The sequence below is a fragment of the Aythya fuligula genome, chromosome 1 (assembly GCF_009819795.1).
Source record: "Aythya fuligula isolate bAytFul2 chromosome 1, bAytFul2.pri, whole genome shotgun sequence".
Classification (NCBI taxonomy): domain Eukaryota; kingdom Metazoa; phylum Chordata; class Aves; order Anseriformes; family Anatidae; genus Aythya; species Aythya fuligula.
The window spans coordinates 203,106,985-203,128,230 of NC_045559.1; the positions used below are offsets into that span (position 1 = coordinate 203,106,985).

General features: G+C 42.7%; 1 protein-coding gene across 6 annotated transcripts in view; it reads left to right on the forward strand.

The window, feature by feature from the left end:
- The window catches only part of TENM4 (teneurin transmembrane protein 4), a 554,777-nt gene that overhangs the window by 471,992 nt on the left and 61,539 nt on the right, over positions 1-21,246 (forward strand). For all 6 annotated transcript variants that reach the window (XM_032196280.1, XM_032196305.1, XM_032196313.1 and 3 more), the window contains 5 exons: positions 3,698-3,817; positions 9,517-9,778; positions 16,183-16,450; positions 18,613-18,756; positions 19,770-20,019. In XM_032196280.1, the coding sequence (XP_032052171.1) occupies positions 3,698-3,817; positions 9,517-9,778; positions 16,183-16,450; positions 18,613-18,756; positions 19,770-20,019 (1,044 nt within the window). The remainder of the gene's footprint in view (positions 1-3,697; positions 3,818-9,516; positions 9,779-16,182; positions 16,451-18,612; positions 18,757-19,769; positions 20,020-21,246) is intronic.

A 21,246-nucleotide genomic window follows, 5' to 3' on the forward strand; every position in this document is an offset into this window, starting at 1 on the left:
TTAATGTACTCCCATGGGAAGCTGAGAGATGGCTTTTGGGGAATTTACTTTTCTGTCTTCTGTTCTAAAACTCTTTTGGTCTGCTTAGATTTTGTAAAGCAGCATATCAAACCTTCTTTATATCTGAGCAATGGGAAAGTAAAGGTATCATTGCACTCTCTCTGTTTTGCCCCTGTAGCCCAGATCTTACCAGGAAGGCTTAAATTAATTTTCAAAGGAATAAAGACGATTTCACAAAGCAATGGTATAAAATGGTCTGATATACCATCTGGCATTCTAGATAGCAATTCGACAATGACTTGGTGTTTCAGGGAAGCCTTTATGGACAAATTCTAACAAAAAAATAGGGGAAGTCTAATTAGAGAAGTAGAAAAACATCAGAGTACTGTTCATTGCAAAGCAAGAATCCATACACCCTAAAATAAAAGTAGTGAAGGAAACAAGCAAACAAAACAAAAGACAAACAGAAAACAGAGGCAGTATGCGGAATCTTTTAATAATTCAATGGGAAGACGAGGCTCTAGCTATGAGAAATTCAATTTTGTTCAACTGCAGAAAACACTCTGAACTGGCAGGCCTAGCCTGATGGAATAAATCTCTTCTATTAACATGAGAGATAATTTTATGTAAATATATTGGGAGACCTTCTAGCAGAGCCAAGCGTCTTAGCAATACCACTTAACTTGTTTGTAGTGTAATTGCATTTAGACCAAGGTCTTCTGAAGGAAATGGCTGACTAAATTAGCATTAACCAGGTTCCTGGGGGGCTCGGTGCGTTGTGGGTAGTCGATCTTGCCTCCAGAAAGGACACGTTGACACCAGAGAAGCCAGCTGCTTCCCACGCACTGTATTCACTGTTTTTCTCAAGCGGGGCAAATTTTATCACCTAGGGAAGGAGAAGATTTGAGAATCTAATCAAGCAGAGTCTGGGCTTTGTTTTTTCTCCAGTTCCCATCCCTCCTGCTTTTAACTGAATTCAGATTTGTGCGTGTTGCTCCAGCTCCTTTTTATCACTGTGGTTTTGGGAAGGATGTCCCCTTTGTGGGAATATATCTTTCCCTATAGCACGTAAGGAAAGCTATTGTTGTAGTCCTCTGGGGGACTGGTGGATGCAGCTGGGCTTGTCGATGAGCTGCTTCTCTGCAAAGGGATGCTAGTGAGTTAGTGAGCACATCGATGCACAAATGGTGGTGGAGGCAGCACTGCAAAACGTCAGCTAGGATGGGAATGAAGCCTCTTGCTGGAAGGTTGGAGGTCAAATGCATCTGTTTGTCCATATTGTGCTGATTCCTGTTACTGAAGAAATAGTTGTCCGTGATATGTAATGGACAAGATGCTCGCTGATATAAAGCACATCCCCCCATTAACAGGAGCTGAGGATCTAAGCCAATGTGCTTGCTATATTACGTAGAAGTTTGCAACTGCTTGGACATGTTTTAAGTGGGGCAGCCGGGGAGACACCTGCAGCATTTTGTATTTTTTCCTTTGCTTGCTTTTAACTCTTGGAAGGAAGGAACAAGTGGAAGTATTCTTTCTGTGTTTGCAAAAACATAGCATGATCTTGTCTCTTGAGTATTTTAAAACACAAGCAGTCCCCATGTTGACTTGAATATGCAATCAGGGAGCCAGAATACTGAGTGCCTCATGCTCTGCAACAAGGTTTTAGTCTGTAGTGATTTCTTGCCTTTCATAAAACGTGCAGCCATCTGGTAAGGAGCTGAGAGGAGACAGTTCCAAACCCTTCCACAGGGCTCCCTAAAGGATAGGAAAGGAGACGGGGCGGGGTGGAGGGAATCACGGAAAAATCTGGGAAGAAAAAGGCTAGCTCTTCACTCAGGTATGTGATTGCACATACTAGCTTTGTACAAAATTGCCCTATGGTTGGTGACCTGTAGGCTTCAGCAGGGTCATTCCAAGCATTGACATTATTCCCAGCATATTCCGTGGTATTGTGATCCTTTGAGTTATGCTTTGCCTGCCTGTTAGAGAGTGACATATGTTTTACTTTACTGTATTTGGCTATTATTTTAAATTTGTTGTCTACTGGAAGTTGGGTTAGAGCCTTCAGTGGGAGAAGCAACAGAAATACGAAAAACGTTATTAACTACAAGCTGGCTCCAAGTCTTTTCCTGCATGACTCCTAAAAAGTCGGTGATGATATATCAGAGAAGACTCGGTGACAGAAAAATAAGTTCCATTATCTCATTTTCCTGTGTTCTATTCCAAAATTGTATATGAATCAAGTCACATTTTAGATTGCCGGCACATTCTGGTAACGCTTCGAGAATTTCTGTTAATATTGGAGCTCTCTGTTTAGATCAGTAGGAGTTTTAAGGCTCCCTGACAAATGGTCTGTTTTCTGTGCTGTGGAATATACAACGACTGCAGCCCTTACTTAATAGAAATTATACGTTATCTCCTTGCATTATACAATATCGGATTTTCCGATGGACTCAAAGAAAATAACTTGATCTTTCAAGTGTTTATGAAATCAACGTTACAAAACAGTGCAGATATCATTTGCCTGAGTGAACCAGCAAAGTGACATTTCTCAGCTCAAGTGGGCAGATAGCGAGTGCAGCTGGGATGATTTACTCTTGCTGAGAACTGGTCCCACACCTGTAGAAACATTGGCGTTCAATATCTGCTCTCCACCAGGACAACAGTAAGGAAAATCACTCACCGGGTCATGTTAGCACACTGACACCACAATTTGCTGTTGTTGCTCAGAAAAATAGTTGGCCTCAGCCAGCAATTGGGCTCAGACACTCTCACGGACGTGTGATGCTTTGTCTTTACAGAAAGCTCCTCAGGTAGCAGCATAGCAATGACTTAGAGGTCTGGAAACAGGCTTTGGAATGAGAACCCAGAAAATCTGTCTTTGGCTTTACTGCAGATTTTCTGCCTGACCTTGGACAACTGAAAACCACTCTGCTTTATTTGCTTTCTCTGTAAAATACCTATCATGCAGTATTAATCAATGTTTGTAAAGATCCTTGAGATCCCCAGATAAAAGCACATTACAGGGCATAGAGTAATTGGAATACACGTAGTCTATAAAATAGTGCAAGCTACCAAACTTGGAAAAAGACAGGCAGGAAAAGCCCGTCTTGTTAACTTGCTCCATTCCTCAAGCATTTTGTAGGGAAGCTATCTGAACCTAGCAAATTATCTGTCATGTTCTTCCCAAGTGGTAACTTAAGGGTCTTTGTGAAATCTGGATGAAATAAGCCGTCAAGCCCAGTGTGCCTCTTACCTCTGAGGGCTTCTGTGCTGTAAATATGTCCGTGCAGTACTTAAAATGCTTCTGTGCTCTTTGAGTTTAAAATGTGATTTGCCCTTCGTTAGGGCAGTATTGTCAAGGCACTGTGAAACTTAGCTGGTTACAGCAAATTCCCATGTCATGTTGTGAACCCTACAGAAGTTCATAGTTTGTGAAGTATCTGCTGCAGCACTTGTGTTTTTCAAGAATGGGTTAAAGGTAAGCCTTAATTCTGGTGTCAAATGTTCTTACACACCTCATGAGAAAATCTTCAAGAGCAGCATGCCACCATCAGGCCAGACTGCATGGCCCCATGCTTTCCAAGACAAAAGGGCTGCCTAATTAAAAGGAGCTCCAAGCCCCAGAAATAGAGGAAAATCCTCCCTTTGTCAAAAGACTTACCATTTCTTACCATTTCTCTCCTTCTTCTTCCAGACATGCATGTGTGATTCGAGGCCAGGTGATGACAGCAGACGGGACCCCTCTGGTTGGAGTCAACATCAGCTTTGTCAACAATCCTCTTTTTGGGTACACAATCAGCAGACAGGACGGCAGGTAGGATATTTTTATAGGATTTACAGTGTTCAAGCAGTGAGTGCAGTGTTAATGCTATCAACACTAAGGAAGAACTGCCAAGGGCACATTTATTGTTTATGCATTTTGAAGATGTTGATGCCTTATTGCTGTTGTTGGTTGTTATTCTTATTATTTATTAACTTTGTAATATAAACTAGAATCATTAGCCAACAATTAGGCAATGAACTGCGCATGCGTGCAGTTTCCTTCAGTTCTATTCTTGTTAATTCATGTTGAAATGATTAGGAAGAAGTCATTAAAATTACAGTTGTTTTAGAGGCAAGTGCTTAAAATCTGAACAATCACTCTCAACCAAAACAAAACCATTGCAAATTGGGAAAGCCTTTCATCTTATCTTTTGTCTGTCAGCGCTAATTGGCTCCCTTTCTTTTAAGAACAAAAATGAAATATTAGGGGTTCCAGCTGCACATGCCCTGTGTTTTGACTACAAACCACTAGCACTTGGGAGAGGATTTATGGATTTTAGCACCTCTCCAATTCACCACTTTCATTAAAGGTTTGACTTGGCCAGAGGAGCTGATAGAATTATAATGAAAGAGAGGAACGTGTGCTAGCAACGTGTGATTAATGCTGCCTTGTTCATGCTCGGGGGGGTTTGCACCTACTCTAACAGTGATGGTGACTAGGAGGCTTAGTGATGCTGCATCTATTGTAGGATATGACAATAAAGAGGCATCCCTGGAAAACTCATGGTCTCCTTCAGAAAAGGATGCCTTTGCAGTTCCTATAGCTTAGGCATTAGAGCAAAAAGGAAAAAGCCTTGCACATTTATGCTATGAGTATCTATCAGACTCACTGAACACACTTCGCATGAACATGCTTTGCTTTCAAACTGCATGCTCGACATCAATTTGCTGTATATAGACCAGCACAAAATCTGCATATGTTAGAACATATATATCCATGAAACTCTTGGACAATAATGCCTCGCATAACCTTTTTGCTGTCTGCTTGTTCCTTGCCCTATACAATACACAATTACTATGTGCAATATCTCATGTAGATTACAAGTACTCTGAGGAAGGGACCATCTCTTTGCTTTGCAGTTGCACTGTACTTAAAAGAGAGGGACCTTGCCTTTAACCACACCTCTAGCCAACAAACATAACAGGGCAAGAGGTGAGCAGTGCTATCCCTGCACCTTTCAATATTTGAGTTACTATTTCTTTCCACTTCAGCTATAAGGCTACTTCTGCTGGTGGATCAAGCCAGGGGTTTTCCTTTCACACCACGTCCTCCCCAGCCTCCAGCTCAGCCAGAAAGCGATGCAGCTGCAGCATCAGTATGCTCCACCAACCCTCAGTGAACTGCTGGTTCCTTGGGGCCCGCTGCCAGCCTCCAGAAGTTAAATTGGTTTCAAGGAGCTCAGTGCTGCTGTTTGCTGACTCAGCCCCTGACAGACGCTCAGGTCCAAGTGATACAAATGACAGAGATCAGCTGCCTCAGACAAGGGAATCCGAGAGCATGTGGGACTCATCCTGAAGCTGGGATTTCTGGTGGCAGCTGCTGGTGTTCAAACCCCAGGCAGCGCAGTGTCAGCTCTTCTGATCTCAATTTCTTCACCTTCCCCTCAAATCATTCTGCTTCTATGGAAATCTCGTGCAGGTCTGGTGCACGACGTTCAACAAATTGTCCAGCTGCAGTACTGAGGCTCTTGAATCACAAAAATAATCCCCAAATTGTCTAAGGCATACATGCAGGTATTTTCTGAAATGGAAGGGCAGTGCATCACTGTACTCTGGAGGTAATAAATAGGCAGGTGAAAGCCCTTTCTTAAAGAGCACCAGAATCCAGTGACTTCCTCTTTGGCAAAGCCTTCTAAAAATTAGCTTGAAATCTTCAAGAGCATTCAAACTAAAATTATCAGGGCAGAAAATGGCATTAGACATCCCTTAATTCTAATCCTAGTCTTGTTGCCAATTTAGTAGGTGTCATTAGATGCATCTCTGAACCTTTGTTAGACCAGCCAACCATCCTGTGAAGGGGAGGTAACATTTACTCACCTCCCTTACTGGTTCTAACAGCATTTATTGAACACTATTTGTAAAGCACTTTGGAAGTCACATAAAGAATTACGCTGTTGCTGTTTCTATTACGTACTTTGATGGTTTTCAGAATTAGGCCATTTAGGAAGAAGCATCTCTCTTCTCATCAGCTTTTCCACAGCGCAGTTTTCGTGTGATTGAGTCACCATGGTTTAAGAAGTTGATGCTCTTTAGCAAAAAGTAGCTTCTCCTGAACTACAGTAACAGGCTGTATGCACCTCCATTCCGTGGCACTGCACAGTCATGCGGGGTCACCCAGTCCATCTCTGTTGTCGTTCAGGTTGGAAGAAGAATGGGAGCATGCATGCAAGCAGTTACCGTGTTCCAGAGGTTATGAGATAACTGCTTAAAACTCACTGCCTTTATTATTTGGCATATTCACTATAGGAATATCTATTCTTGAAAACGTGCGCTGAGTTCCCTTAAATTGATTTAGCAAATCAGTTTACTGATAGCAGGGCAATAACTGTGTTTTTAAAGTAAGGGAGTTTAAAGACAGAATTGCATCAGCTTAACTTGATTGGATCCTAAGCTGATTTTGTTGCTTTAGTAATTTTTTTTCTGGCATGACCAAGTTTCAAAATGAGTACTGTAAGTGAAATTTCAGTTTTAAAATTACAGTGAAGTGAATTTTTCACCCCTGTGAATGGTTCAGCGTATCCCAGGTCTCTGCAGGTAGGTTCCACTCCCATTACAGCAGCCAGATACAGTCTCCAGTGGTGAAATCCTGGTCCTATTTAAGTCACGTTACTTAGTCTGTTCACAAAATCATCCCTGCTCCTCCCAGAAAACCTCTTTGAGAGCATAAAGGCTTACATGTGATTCTTGCCTGATTATTGGGACACAGACTCTATTCAGGTAACAAGGCATGAAGATGAAATGCCAGCTCTGAAACCGCTCTGTTGTGTGATTTCTCTGTAAAGCAAGTTAATAGATGGAACAAAGTCTTTGTAATGGATTATAAACCACATTTTTTAAATAAAGCTTTAAATTTGATCAATCTGGTGGTTTATAAAGGCCATAAGACATCACGTGGTTGTGGGGGCACTGTTAATAAACAGACAGGGAAGTCTCCAGATATTTCCAGTCTCATCTCCCCGCTGTCACATTCAGCAACGTGGGCATCAGCTCTCTCAGAAATACATTGGCCTTTCAGAGCAAAGAGATGAGAAAGGGTTACGCTTTTCTGTGCTTATTTTTTTTTCTTTTGAGCCTGCATTGTGGATAAATAGAGAATTTCAGCCTTTGGCCTGTCTCTCTAGAGTCTTTTAAGAAAAACAGAACAATATGACGGTACAACAAGTCTGATTTTTTTAGAGTGATAAAAAAGACATCAGAGAACAGCAGCAAAACCAGAAATAAAATTATCTCATTCTTTCAATCCCAAGATGGTTTTGTTCCTGTTAAATTTAATTTCACTAAGGGAAGCTGGGAGGAGGGTGTTTTCAGTTTAGGTTTTTCTGTTTGGTTTTGCTTTTAGTTTTTTTGTGTTCAGTTCAGCAAGGTAACTTCCAATCTGCACCCTGTATCTCTGGGAAGAACAGCTCGTGTGCAGCAAGCAGCGCCTGCTGCAAAAGATTGCACTTCTGTGCTTTTCCAGCTGCTGGAGCCTGACATGGAGGTGGTGCTTTCCCTTCTGCGCCCTGTTTTGCAGATGCAGGAGAGGCAAGGCTGTTTCCCCAGACAGGTTACCATCCCTGACCAAGGCTCCTGGAAGCCAAGAACCACTCACAAAGGAGCAAAACAGAGGTGTTTCCAAATAAAACCTCTTTCCCACTTGCCTAAAAATGTGTTGGGCATCATTTGTAATGTTTGTTTCTTTCCTCCCATTGCCCCTTTTAGTGCCCAGATTCATGCAAAGAGAGCTTCGCCCTCCTAGCTGCAGGGCTTGCCAAATGCTAATTGACTGTTAAAAATATCCTCATCAAAGTACAAATGCTGCGAGCCTTTGCTGGCAAGGACCTGCAAGTTGCTCGTCAGGCTCTTGCAAGCCAAGCTCCATAGGTCTGAGAAGTCGATGTCCCCAGCTGAGTGGTAGAATAAACACGTCATTAGGTTTTTAAAATGCTTTCCTCTCCCTCCCATGGACTCCATTTAACATTCTTTCCTGAATAACTCTCTTGTCATAATTATATTTACTAAATGGCACCTCAGTCTATTGTCCATAAATAATAATAATAATAATAATAATCTCTTTAGTGATTGCTTGCCAAAGATTTTTAGAAGTAATTTGTACCTTTTGTTTCCCCTCTGGGGATTTTGCAGCAGATCTGAAAGCCTCAGAATTAATTACAAAATAATTTTAGATACTTTTTTTCATCATCTTTCTTACCTTGTAATTACAAGGGGCATCGAGGCTGGCTCTGGGCTGTCAGCATGCTTTCAGATCCTGCTCCTCATGCACAGAGAAGTACTTGGGCACGCAGCTCTAAAGCACATGAGCAGCAGTGCTGAAGCCAGGGAGCCTCTCACACAACTGCAAGTTTGTCATACACCGTACAGCTGTCATATACCAGCTCCAAGCATCTCAAGTGAGAAGCAGGGAAGAGAAAACTTTCTGTGCCTGAAACCTGGGTTTGGCATTGCAACAGAATAGGTACTGAAGAAAATAAATAAATAAATAACGCACAAACAAAAACAGGAGGTCTTCAATTTGTGCCAAAATCTCTTCCTTTCTCAGTTGTGCCTCTTGTTTCCATCTATACATAATAGATATATCCTGTAGTGCTTTGTTAAATATAGCACGAAGGTAAAACAAGCAAACGGCACTCTCTATCCCAACATCTTTACATCAAGAGGAAAAATATTTTCCTTCTTGAGATAGCATCCTTTCAGACAGCTCTGGAGGGCTGTCTGTTAACCCAACATGATATTCTATATTCTCTAACACTAATACAGACAGAAAAGCCACTTGGCTGGCGGTAGCCTAGGACGAAGTTGCAGATTTTAGTTGGACCATGGGCAGTGACTTACCTGCCCTGCTCTAAATGATTAAGAGTTAAAAAAAAAAAGATAAGTGTGTAAGTGCTGAGTGCTGGGCACAGAGACTGCCTTTCTGGTCCTCATTTCTTCCCCGTTCCTAGTACAGTAGGTTCAGTCTGCGACTGGGCTCCACATGTTCCCCACTTGCATTAGGTATTACTCAGGTTAGCAGTGAATGCCAAGACAATTTATATGCTGGCATGTCAGAGAAACCACTTTCCAAATAGTTTATTTCAGCATGTGTATTGATCCAATCTGTGACTCTGGTGGGATGAAAAATACGTTAAGAAAAAAGAAAATGAGCGTGTATGGTCAAATAACACTAGAAAAGCAATAGCAAAGACAAACATTTTTCTCAAAAAAAAAAAGGGGGGGAAGGGGGGGATGGGAATATTTTAATGTACAAGTACATAACAGGCAAAGAAAGTGTTTGTACTCCTGCCTATTCCACTTGCTCTTGCCCAACAACAGCTTCTTTGAGCTGTAGGTTTTATATTTGTAAAATGTGAGTGATGGTATTCCTGTGGCCTATGAGGACTTGTGATTACTTCTCTGCTACAAACATATTTCCTTGCTACAAACACACGGGGTGTTGCTTGCACTAACCTTGTTTTCCACCTCTTAAAACAGCTTCGATCTTGTTACCATCGGCGGGATCTCCATTATCCTGCACTTCGAGCGGGCTCCCTTCATCACGCAGGAGCACACGCTGTGGCTGCCCTGGGATCGCTTCTTCGTCATGGAAACCATCGTCATGAGGCACGAGGAGAATGAGATCCCCAGCTGTGATCTCAGTAACTTCGCTCGGCCCAACCCCGTGGTCTCGCCATCCCCGCTGACAGCTTTTGCAAGTTCCTGCTCAGAGAAAGGCCCTATCGTTCCTGAAATCCAGGTATGAACCCTATGAGCCCAGAAGAAGATAACCCAGTTCCTTTCTATCCTTCTTTTACCTGTTTTGACCAAATTGAACAATAGTATGCTTCTGTGTCTTTCCCTCCCCCCCTGCTTCGCTGAAAAGAAGCACTCCCAGTTTGTCTCCCCATTTTTCAGACGTCTGCTAGGAGCACAAACTCACGAGCACACACGTAGCCAGGTTTGTTTCTCCTTATCCCTGAGAGATGGAGACAAAGCACTTGCGGCTGGCAGTGCAAACCTACATTGGCTTTGCTTCTTTGCCTTCACCTTGGAAGGCAAAATTCACCCAGGAATTCAAATGGGACCCCGTGCAACCTGCAGCAACCTTCTGGCAGCCCTTTGGCAGTCAATACTCTAAAGCACAGTGCAAGGCTTAGGAGCTTCTTATACTCATGCTTTTCTTCTGCTCAGGAGCAACTTTCATCCGCTGGGCATTACAGACTTCAGTGGGAGGGTACTGGGTGTGAAATTCCTTGGGTTTTGAAGACACAGCCCTCAGTCTGCAAAGCTGCTGGGGCATGCAGTCAGCCAGGGAAAGGCCTGGCAAATGGCCAGCACGTGGAGCACCTGGATTTTATTGCGTTTCATGACACATGGGACGGCTGAGCAGAGTGGGAGGGTGGCTTTTTATTCCTCATCCCCATTTTCCTGGTGTTTAAGGACATATGGGTCACATAAAGTAGTTGTAACAACCTGCCGTGGGTTCAAAGTATTTTGCTGAGTGGAAACTGAATGATGCAAACAACTCAGTTCCCCATCCTCTGTAAAAATACTCACTTCTACACGTGGATGTGGCAGAATTCAAGCTTTCCTTTCCTGGGCATGTTATTCCCTGGGTTTTAGATGCCAGCATTCAGAGTGTCCTGGGTATTGCTTTTAGTGACAAATAATAACCTGCCAAGGTAGAAATAATAACAAGTGTAGCGACAAATTGTGTGCTTCCTGCTTGACTCCATTGGGGTTTCGGTAGCATTAATGAGGAGAGAAGTCACTTCATATCTTCTAATTGTGGAACACCAGGTACTGAACCAGGTACTGAACAAATGAGTCTAGTGGTCTCTTTACGTTTCCCTCTGGGCCATATCCTGTGAACTTTTCCCACACTAATTTCCAATTAGAGGCCCTGGGTTTGTCCCAGCTTAATTACTAAATAAGTCTCATATCTTGTAATGTCCATCAGATTGCAAATTCTCGGTTCTATTTTCACGTCTCTTTTTCTTATTCCAACAAGCACCATGAAAGGCGATGTTCAGTGCTGAAAGAAGCAAATATCTGATACAGTGATACTATAATCATAATCTCACTCAACCTCACTCATTATTTGGTAGGGTACTTGTTAGATTTTGTTAATTATATCTATCGAACTAAAACATTCTATAATTTCTCTTCAATAACAGTGTGTCTGTCTATTGACTGTGAAAGCGGCCAGGGATGTAGATCATAAGCAATGGTTCAATACGATTTCCTGACTATAGATGGGCAGTGCCATTTGAAATGCCCTGCAAATATTGTGCTTGGTCTCCAACTGGCAATTCAGAATAATTCTCCTATCAATGTCTTGCATTACATCTGCCAAACCGTTGTGAATGTCACGGATAACGTGGACATCCCAAATGGCACTGGACACCTGTAGTTACGGAATGTAATTAAGTGGGATTCATTTTGAGATTAAGGTATCTAAATCAGGTGTTCACCTACAGTCGTCTGGAGGTGTGCTGGATGTTCGAGCTCCCATTAAACCTGACAGAAACCTAATCAATACTGTCAGCAGAGCCTACAGATCAATTAAACTGACCATCTTGAAGGTATCAGATTGCCACTGACAGTATTGGTTAGATCTCTGCTGACTATAATCAATGCTTAGATGCCTAGCTCATATGAACACACTTACATGTCAACATTTGGGTTTAGTTGCTGGATTTAGATGCTTAAACTGGAATGGAATCCCACTCAAATTAATATGGCAAGCCCCACCTTCTGAAGAACCTCCTTCTTCCTTTTGCCAACGGAGAGACCTGGAAGAGTATCTTTGAGGAGGCTCCTAACTTTTAGGTTCCTAAATTCCCTCATACAAGATGATGAACGGTACTTTTCCCACATGCCAAATGATTGAACCCAAACCTATAAAACTGTATTCTTCCTCAAATATTGACAGATGAAGGTAAAAGAGTTTGTGATGCAGGAGTCATGGAAGAGAATCTGCAATTGTAGCAGAGTCCTGACCGTTCTCAGTTCATAAATGGACTACTTTTAATTCCTGCACTGGGTATACATAGAATATAAAATAACCTAGCTGTCAGCCACTGCAGCTGCATTTTATAATACACAGTCCACGTTAGAGAAATGTTAAATATAATAGTAAAGAATATAGCTGGGAGAAGTTGACAGGCAGATGGCAGGGCTGGGAAAGGGATTTTGACAAGGTAACGGAGTGGGCAGATAGGAACCTCATGATATTCAACAAGCACATGCAGTGTCCTCTACATGGATGCATTCAAAACACGAAGTAATACATTTTAAGTGTTTAATTCAGGTGCCTAAACATGGATTTAGTGCCATTTAAGATGTCTTGAAGAGCCCCTTCAGACCTCCACCTGTAGCTTTAGGAAAGTGGAGATCCCAAGAAGTTCCATGTCAGATCAATCATCCCCATGCAGAGGTTTTGGATACCACAGGACATCTCAAAGGCACCAGATGCCTGTGCTAAGGTCCCCGAATCAGGCCCTAAATGCCTTTCTTTCTCAAAATTCCCCCCGAGCATTACAAAAAAAAAAAAGACTGATAGTTTCTTGCCGTGTATACTGGCAGAGTGAAGAGTAGCTGTAAGAAAAACATGCAACCCTGCACACAGAAACAATATTTTCTACACTGTCTCATGCAAAGAGTGGAAGAATTTGCTGCTAGCACAAACATAGATCAACACCCAGGTTTGAAGGGAGCAAGGCAGTGAAAATTACTAAGTGGTGAAAATCCCTCATAAGTCTGAAGCTCCAGCTCTTCTGCCTGACCTGGTGGCTTGTCTACTTTTGCTTAGGTTGTGATAAACTCCAAGAGCCCTAATCTTGGACACAGCATATGAATTTGTCTGGACAAAGCAGCAATTATCAAAGGGAAATAAGCACATCATTACTTTTTGTGCATTCAGGGTATTTTGAAGCTTATTTTTCCCCCTTGTCCCACCAGCGTCCTATTAGATTATCCTTCTCCCACCCTACTTTGTTGCTAGCTTAGTTCTGCTTACAAACTACAAATGCATTTCGGGTAATCTGAATTACCATTTGAACCAGATCCTCAAGGAAGCACCCTTAAACACAATCCCTTGTGCTGCTCAGTGCCTTAGTACAGCTGTGCTGACCCTTCCTCTGAAATGGTAGACAGCAGAGACAGATCATGACAGAGAGAAATAATTATTTCTGACAGGGATTTGAACCAGACATGGCAAATAGTACCTCAGTGACAATTATTTCTGTCTGGCTTTTTCCTAAAGGGGTTACATATGAAGACAGATTTGATACAAGGGACCACCTTTACTGCAGCTTGGCTCAGCTGGTCTCTGGTTGAGCCTGGTCCCAGCCCAGCTTGTTGCTGAGCTCCGAAAATATATTTTAAAATTCCTGGGTTTTCCCAGTTCTGTCATTTTTCAGCTTTCTAAGCACTGAGATATGTAAATTAAAAAGGCTGCATTAGAGAAAGTAAATATTTATGAGCACAGTGGAACAGCACTTTAACTTCTGGATGTGTCCGTTTGTCAAGTGCTGCAAGCCCAGAGGTTGTAAGTTATCACTTGAAAAAGTGTTAGGCCTTGGATAATAGCTTAGAAGAGGTCTTTTCAGGGGGCAGATTACAACATTTGTCGTTATTTATAACTCTAACTAGAAAACCTGTAAGAGATGAGCAAGTTGTCACATCAGGGAATTTTGCTGCTTCCACACAGAAGGAATTGAGTGTGGGAGGCGCAGAAGTGGCTTGGAGAGCCCCAGGACAGCTGTGATCCCTTCCTGATGGGAGGATCTCTTGACCCACCTGCCTTCCAGCCTCCATGCCCTTAGCATTATGAAAGCTGATTATTGCTGGGGAAGTATTTTTATAGCTCATTTTGGGTCCAGCACATGAAAGTATTGCAGAAGTGGTGCAGGAGAGAACAGAGCTAGTTATGACCTCCTGACACATCCCATTATCAGACCAAGTTTTCAAGCTTGCTGCTAAGCTTCTACCTTCATCTTTCGAACTTTCCCAAAGGTTGCCAGCTTGTGCTGAAAGTGACCATGTTGGGTGCTTACCTAGGGATGAAATTTTCTGAAAAGTAACAGCTAATTTCTTTTCCCAAAAGAACTGAGAAAGAAATGCCCTTTATCACCATTTTTCACAGGAGAATCAGCATGGTGTAGGGGATGTACGCTGCATTGCCTTCCAGAAAATGTCCCTGCATTTCTCCAACTAAAAATAAATAATAATAATGCTAAGATCTGATTATACTTTAGCAGGTAAATTACCTGAAAATCCCATCTTTAGTGAGTCTCCTCTATTCTCAAAGCAGAACGGGGTCAGACAAAACTTTTCCTGCTGTCTTTCAGTCTTCTGTGAAATTCTGTACTGGAGTGGAGACTTGTGAGGTGAACGTCACAGTCAGTCAGCAATATCCCCACTGGGTGGCTGGAGGAGAAAATGAAGCAACTCACCTGGAATACTAATGAATTTGGAAAAGGAGGGGAAAGGAGAGAGCAAGACAGAGGAAAGATGTCAATGGTGGTAGGTCAGGCCAAGAGCTTCATTGTGTAGGTAAGATTGGAGGGAGTTTTAAGCAAACATCAGAATAAGTAGGAACGAATGTGAGGGCAGAAGATAAGGGTCAAGACACAAGGGGAAAAGAGGCTAGAGCTAGAAAGGGCAAAGAGGACCAGAGGTGAGGTAGGAGAGGACAAGTTACAGGGAAGGAGTGAGAGGTCAAGGGGAAAAACTGCTATGGGTGAGTCAGAGAGGTTGGGAGCATGATTAGTGACATGGGAGAATGGCAGGTTATGGGCAAGACTGGGGAACATCCTTGAGGATACAAGACACATACCAAGGGTTTGATATTTTGTTGGAAGAAAAAGCCAAGAGGCAAAGATTAGCAACTACAGAAACCTACCAAGATAGCAGAAGAAATGGAAGCTTTACTGTTGGGCTGGAGTCATCTCAGACACCAAGCTCCTTTCGCCATGAGTCCAGGGACTCCTTTTAGCAAAGAGTCTTATTGTAAACACTGACTTAAACAAGATACTTACTGATAAACTCTCGACTCACTCTTAGAATCATAGAATCCTAGAATCATTAAGGTTGGAAGAGACTTTCAAGATCATTTGGTCCAGCCATCATCCTACTACCAATATAACCCAATAAACCATGTTTTCATCCATCTGTAGGCTGAGCTTGATACATTCCAGTTGCTGTCTCACATAAAGAGCAGCTCTACCACCTCACCTTCCTGGCCTGTCTTTCCCCAAAGGCACGTAGCCATCCATGAGAGCATTCCAGTCATGCGAGCTATCCCACCATGTCTCCGGAACTGCAATCTGATTGTAGCCCTGTGACCACACACAGATCTCTAATTCTTCTTGTTTATTCTCCATGCTGTGTGTCTCACTGTATGGGCAATTCAGAGAGGTAATCGAGCATGTAGGTTTCCCAGGAGGGGTGAAAAAGGATGTTCCATGTGATCCATATGCAGTGCCACAAGAGGCACCCCAACTTGAGCCATGTTTTGCTGACTACCCTCTCTCTGTAACTCTCCCCTTCTCAAATCTTTCATAGTTTAAAGCCCTCTTTACGGGCGTGGCCAACCTGTTGGCAAAGACATATGTGTGCCACTTAGTGAGGTGGATCCCCTCTCTCCCTATCAGTTGTCTTTAAACAGGGTCCCATGGTCATAGGAACCAAAAGCCTGTTGCCAAAACCAGTGGCACATCCAGTTATTAGCTTGGAAAATGTCTCCTCCTCCTCCCATCCTCCCTCCTCCCTGGAAGGACTGAGAAAAAAATGTCTGAGCTCCCAAATCCTTTATCATCATCTCCAGAGCTCTAAAATCCTGTCTAATAATTTCCAATTTGACCTTCGTACCATTAGTGCCCACATGGAATAGCCACAGAGGGTAATAGTCCAATGCATGGAGAACCCTTGGCACTTTACACTCCGATGTAACAGAGATGAAGAGGAGGCATTCCTGGCTTCCAGAAATAACTCTATAAATTATAAATCTGATTTCATAATTGATGCCTACTAGGTGTGCTTTTTTAGACGTGTCTACCAGAGCATGTATAAAGGTGTGTTTGATTAATTGCAGCTTCACTGCCGTTTCCTGTCTGCTCGGAGCTGATTTAACACTCCTGGATTGCTTTTCCACAGGCTCTACAGGAGGAGATTAACGTTTCCGGTAGTAAAATAAAAGTGAGTTACCTGAGCAGTCGCACAGCTGGCTACAAATCAGTCCTGAGGATCAGCATGACCCACCCCACCATCCCCTTCAACCTCATGAAAGTCCACCTCATGGTGGCCGTCGAGGGGCGCCTCTTCAGAAAGTGGTTTGCAGCTGCTCCAGACCTGTCCTATTATTTCATCTGGGATAAGACAGACGTCTACAGCCAGAAGGTGTATGGGCTTTCGGAAGCTTTTGGTAAGTGACCCCAGGGCCTGCATCTCTTTTTAGAAGCAGCCGAGTGGCAATGCACAAACGTTGTCGGAGACTGTTATGGTCCAACTGCTAACACATAAAATGGTCCCTGCTGGTTCACTGCTGTTTCCTTGGAGAGGATTGGGCCCAGCTGTTCAGACAGCACACGTTTTCCCAGCAGATGAATGCTTATCTGTTCTCTGGCTCTTGGCCCAGCATACGTCCTGAGCTGCTACCATCATACCCATGCAGAAGGAATGAACTGGGACTAGAGGCATTTGGCTACCTCTCACCTACAGCTGAAAGCTGTCAGCACTTCTTTGAAATAAATCCCTAGGACTGAGTCTTAATCTCTTCCCCTCCTTCTGTCTGACCTTCAGGATTACCCTGATCTCCTAGTTTCCCATTTATTACCTTTTTAAGAATGTCATCCCAAGCTGGGATGCTCTAGGCATGGTGCTCTTCTCCTTCGTACCTTATGCAGCCACTTGCATCTGCAAAAGGCTGTCAGAAGCTGCAGGGCAGAGGATGAAAGGGCTCTGCAAACTCTGGGTGCCACATCCACAGCACCAACCAGTATGGCCCATGCCTTCCGTTCTGCAGAGACAGAACCTGAAGTCCTCACAGCAGCAGGAATCTGTGCTGTGGTTATAATACCCATGCAGATACACACTTCTTTCCAGTTCCTGCTGCCATCCCAGACCTCACCTAGTGAGCCCTGTGCAATGATGGTGGAAGGAAGAGGGTATTTTGAGTGTATAGTGAATAAGGTGATGCTGCTCTGCAGCTTTTCCTTCCTGGCTGATGAACAGCCGGGGAAATTTATGTATAGGTCTTTAGCAGGGTGTAGACTGGACCTTTCAGGATGCCAAGTCAATGATATTAGCAACATGGGAGAGATCCCAAACTAACAAATAGAGCTCTTGTTGATAGAAGGATTGTTCCCTGGTGCCTTATAGCCCCACAGAAGATAAGTCTTTTTAGAGGAGATGTTTTCTAAGAGGGAGAAAAGGTGTCTTCCTTGTACTCTGCTGCCTCGAGTAGGCTGGGTGATACAACCTGCTGAACCTTACACAGTCTGGAGCACAGAATAAGCAGCTTGTCTTCATATCACATACTGAAATATTATGTTTACATGCTCTTCAAGATGCTAGATGAGCAGGTGATGCATCACTCCATGATGCAGCTCTGCAGCCCCAGGGTACACAAGCAAGTCTGAGGACATCAGCATTCAGGCTTCCACCAGCAGCGTGGAAAATATCAAGTCTTTATTTCCTGAACTACAGCTTCCCCTGATACTGTGTGAACCTGAAAAGGGTGATATTTGATGGGGGATCTTGAGTTCACTTAGTGCTCAGCACTTTTCAGGATACCAGACTTCTTTTTTCTGGCAAAAAAAAAAAAAAAAAAAAGAGCTATATAATTGCTTTTCATTTGTTCAGAACTTACATTTCTGCTCTGCTCCAGCTGTTAGTACTGAAAAGATCTGGTAGGGCAGAAGAAAAGCAGACCAATGAAACTGGGTCTTGCGCTTCTGAGAAAATAATTATTCTGTCAAAACCGTGATTCTCCTTTTACTGACATCATTTTACTCCTAAGTAATTCTGGTACGTTCAGCAGAGTTACTCCTGAAAGACTCTGATTAGACATCATGGCAAGTCAAACTGCATTTTGCTGTGTATCTTTTTGACATTAACAATGTCCACAAGTCAACCTGGTGTGAGACTGCTGCCTCTGAGGGATTCACTGTCCCTTGCTTCATTTGTGTAAGTCTTTACTTTCCAAGTAAGGCCATGATTTTAAGCAAATTCCTAACATGCAGTCTTACCTCAAAGATAGCAGACAGGAGTAAAATGCTCCCATTTAGGAGCCCAGCATTATTTTACACTCTAGAATAGCCATTGTTTTAAGATATGTCTTTAAAACAGTGCCTTTTAAATATTTAGCACATTTGCCCAACATCTACAACTGTGTTGACCTTTTTAAATGCAGGGTGGCCTTTAAAGTGGGAAATATTAAGACTCCACATTATGATGATGACATTTTAAATGAAATAGGCAGTTGCAAGTACATCTTGCCCCCGCTCAGCTGAAATTCTGCGTGTGCTGATTGTGCATTTCCAAATTACTAACCTAGGGAGTCTTTTGTTTCTCTCTTGCTCACAGTTTCAGTGGGTTATGAGTATGAATCCTGTCCTGACTTGATCCTGTGGGAGAAGAGGACGGCTGTGCTTCAAGGCTATGAAATTGACGCTTCCAAACTTGGAGGATGGTCCCTGGACAAGCACCATGCCCTCAACATACAAAGTGGTAGGTTGACTGTAGCACATAGCAGGAGAATAATGCTGTGTTGCAAGGCCCAGTTGCTTGTCATCATTAAGAATTCAAGAAAAGGAAAGGAAAGAAACCTGACCAACACAAGTACTCTATCACGTATGCTACCAACAAATTATTTATAGTAATGTATATTTAGAAGTAATTTTGTGTGTGTAAATCAAAGAGGAGCTGACCATGGTGAAGCAAATGAATGTCCACAAAAAATATAAGCATCTCTAACTTTGTATTGTCTTAAAAGAAGGTGATTAACAAGGAATTTATTCAAAAATAAATTCAGTGTATTCAGATTAGACCTACCATTGGCTGTAAATCCACCCAAACATATCCTGCAGCATGCAAATGTACTTGCAGAAATGAGAGGTTTTGCGGGTTATAAAGGAAAATGGAAGGTGCCAGAGTCCTTGAAGGGAGCTCAAGACTGCATAAGGAAGGTTTGGAGGCTGATCAGCCTCCACTGAACACATTCAAAGGATGGAAGCGCTGTCTCTCTCTGAATGATAGCAGTGGTATGGGAGCAAACATCTAAATTCATCCCACACCACTGCTGAAAACACTACACTTATAAGGAACATAAGCAGAGCTCCTTTGAGCTTTGCAGATGAAACATTTCTCTAGAGAGTGCACCATGGTTTTCTTGTCTCTTATCTTTTCATGAGCTATGTGATTTTTTTTTCCCTGGTAGGCTGCAAATTACAGGGCAAAGAGGGACAGAAAAGGAAGGTGAAGATTCATGAGATGCTGAAAAGTGTATTTCATTCAAAAGCAAAGACGGTCTTGTTCTCCCTATGTACTTTTATTTTGCAAGAAATGTAATGGGGCTGTAAAAAAAATGCTTACTTCAAATAAGGGGGCCCTCCTTGAAACCATCACAAAAAATACTAGGAAGGATGATACACCCCCTTGCCACTTGATAGGTTCCCCAGCTGGTATCCTGCAGTGCCATTGTGTTACCCTTAATTTTCTTATTACTGTTTTTTTCTCTCTAGGCATCTTGCACAAAGGAAATGGGGAAAACCAGTTTATTTCCCAGCAGCCGCCTGTAATTGGAAGTATTATGGGCAACGGCCGTAGACGTAGCATTTCTTGTCCAAGCTGCAATGGGCTTGCAGATGGGAACAAGCTCCTGGCTCCTGTTGCCCTAACATGTGGGTCTGATGGAAGTCTTTACGTCGGAGATTTCAACTACATCCGAAGAATCTTTCCCTCTGGCAATGTCACCAACATACTGGAGTTAAGGTACACTGTGCTGCATGTGGCTGTTATAATTATGCCATTACATTCTGCATAAATCTTGCATAACCAAAATGAGCAAAACTTTTAATAAGAAACACTAAAACAGAAAAGAAAAAAGAGCTGCCCAGATTTGCCTCTTCTGCAACTCTGCTGATTTTGACTTACACCAGAGAAACATCGGCCTAGCAAGATTTCTTCCAGAATTGAGTCATATACCAAAAATATTGTCACATTTTTGTGCTGCTGAATCAAACTGTGTTAATGTCTCCCCTTCAGTCTAGTTAGAGACCAGTGGGAATTCTTAAAATTAACAACCAGCCTCCGGGATAACCTACACTTGGAAGGACACAGCACTGATGACAATATGTAGAGGTTAATCAGGACAGATGATCATTCATACTTAAGACAGGATGATCACCGAGGGAGTCACAGATTCAAGGCTTTTTTAGTTGTTTTTGAGGGACAAACACGTATCAGTTCCCTGCAGTCTCCAACTGAACAGCTGTGTCAGGGTGAGAATGTAGATGGATCATCTTAAAACAAGTGAAGCATTTCCTTTTACCCTAAATAACAAAGGAAAAAAATATATATAAGGAGAAATAGTGAGGCTTGTTAAGGAACATCCATTAAAAAAAAGGAAGGGGAGGGAACATTACAAATTGATCACAAGTTCTGAGGAAATTAAATAGATTGTGACCGAAACAAAGTTTTATATTGACCTCCGTGGTGATATTTTTCATTTGCAAAATTTCCACAACAAAAACTCTTACCCACTTCGATGCACCACAGCCTGCTTCTGGACCTTTCATGTGGCCAGATGAGACTCACCCCAGGAACAGCACTGGAGTTAAACCAGTGTTTCTGAAGGAGACATCTCTGTTTGAAGGACCTGGCCTAAAGTCCTGAGAGCTCAATATGAAGTTAGCATTGTAGGATGGTTCGCATTCCCATTTAGCTCTCAAGGTCTGGCCTGAAAGAGAAAGAAAGTAAAAATCTCCCCACTATACTCAGCTTTAACAACCTGTCTTCTGGGGACAAAAGTAAGGCCCCATTTCTGCCAGGACTGTCATGCAGAAGGCCACATTACAGCTTACTAGAGCAGCAGGATCCCATACAGCATTTTGTATTTGCATTTGCTCCACAAGGCTACAGGTGGAAAATGGAAGGGCTGAACTGCAGCAGAATTGGTTTCTAGGATCCTTTTAGTCCCTCATTTACAAACACACTATA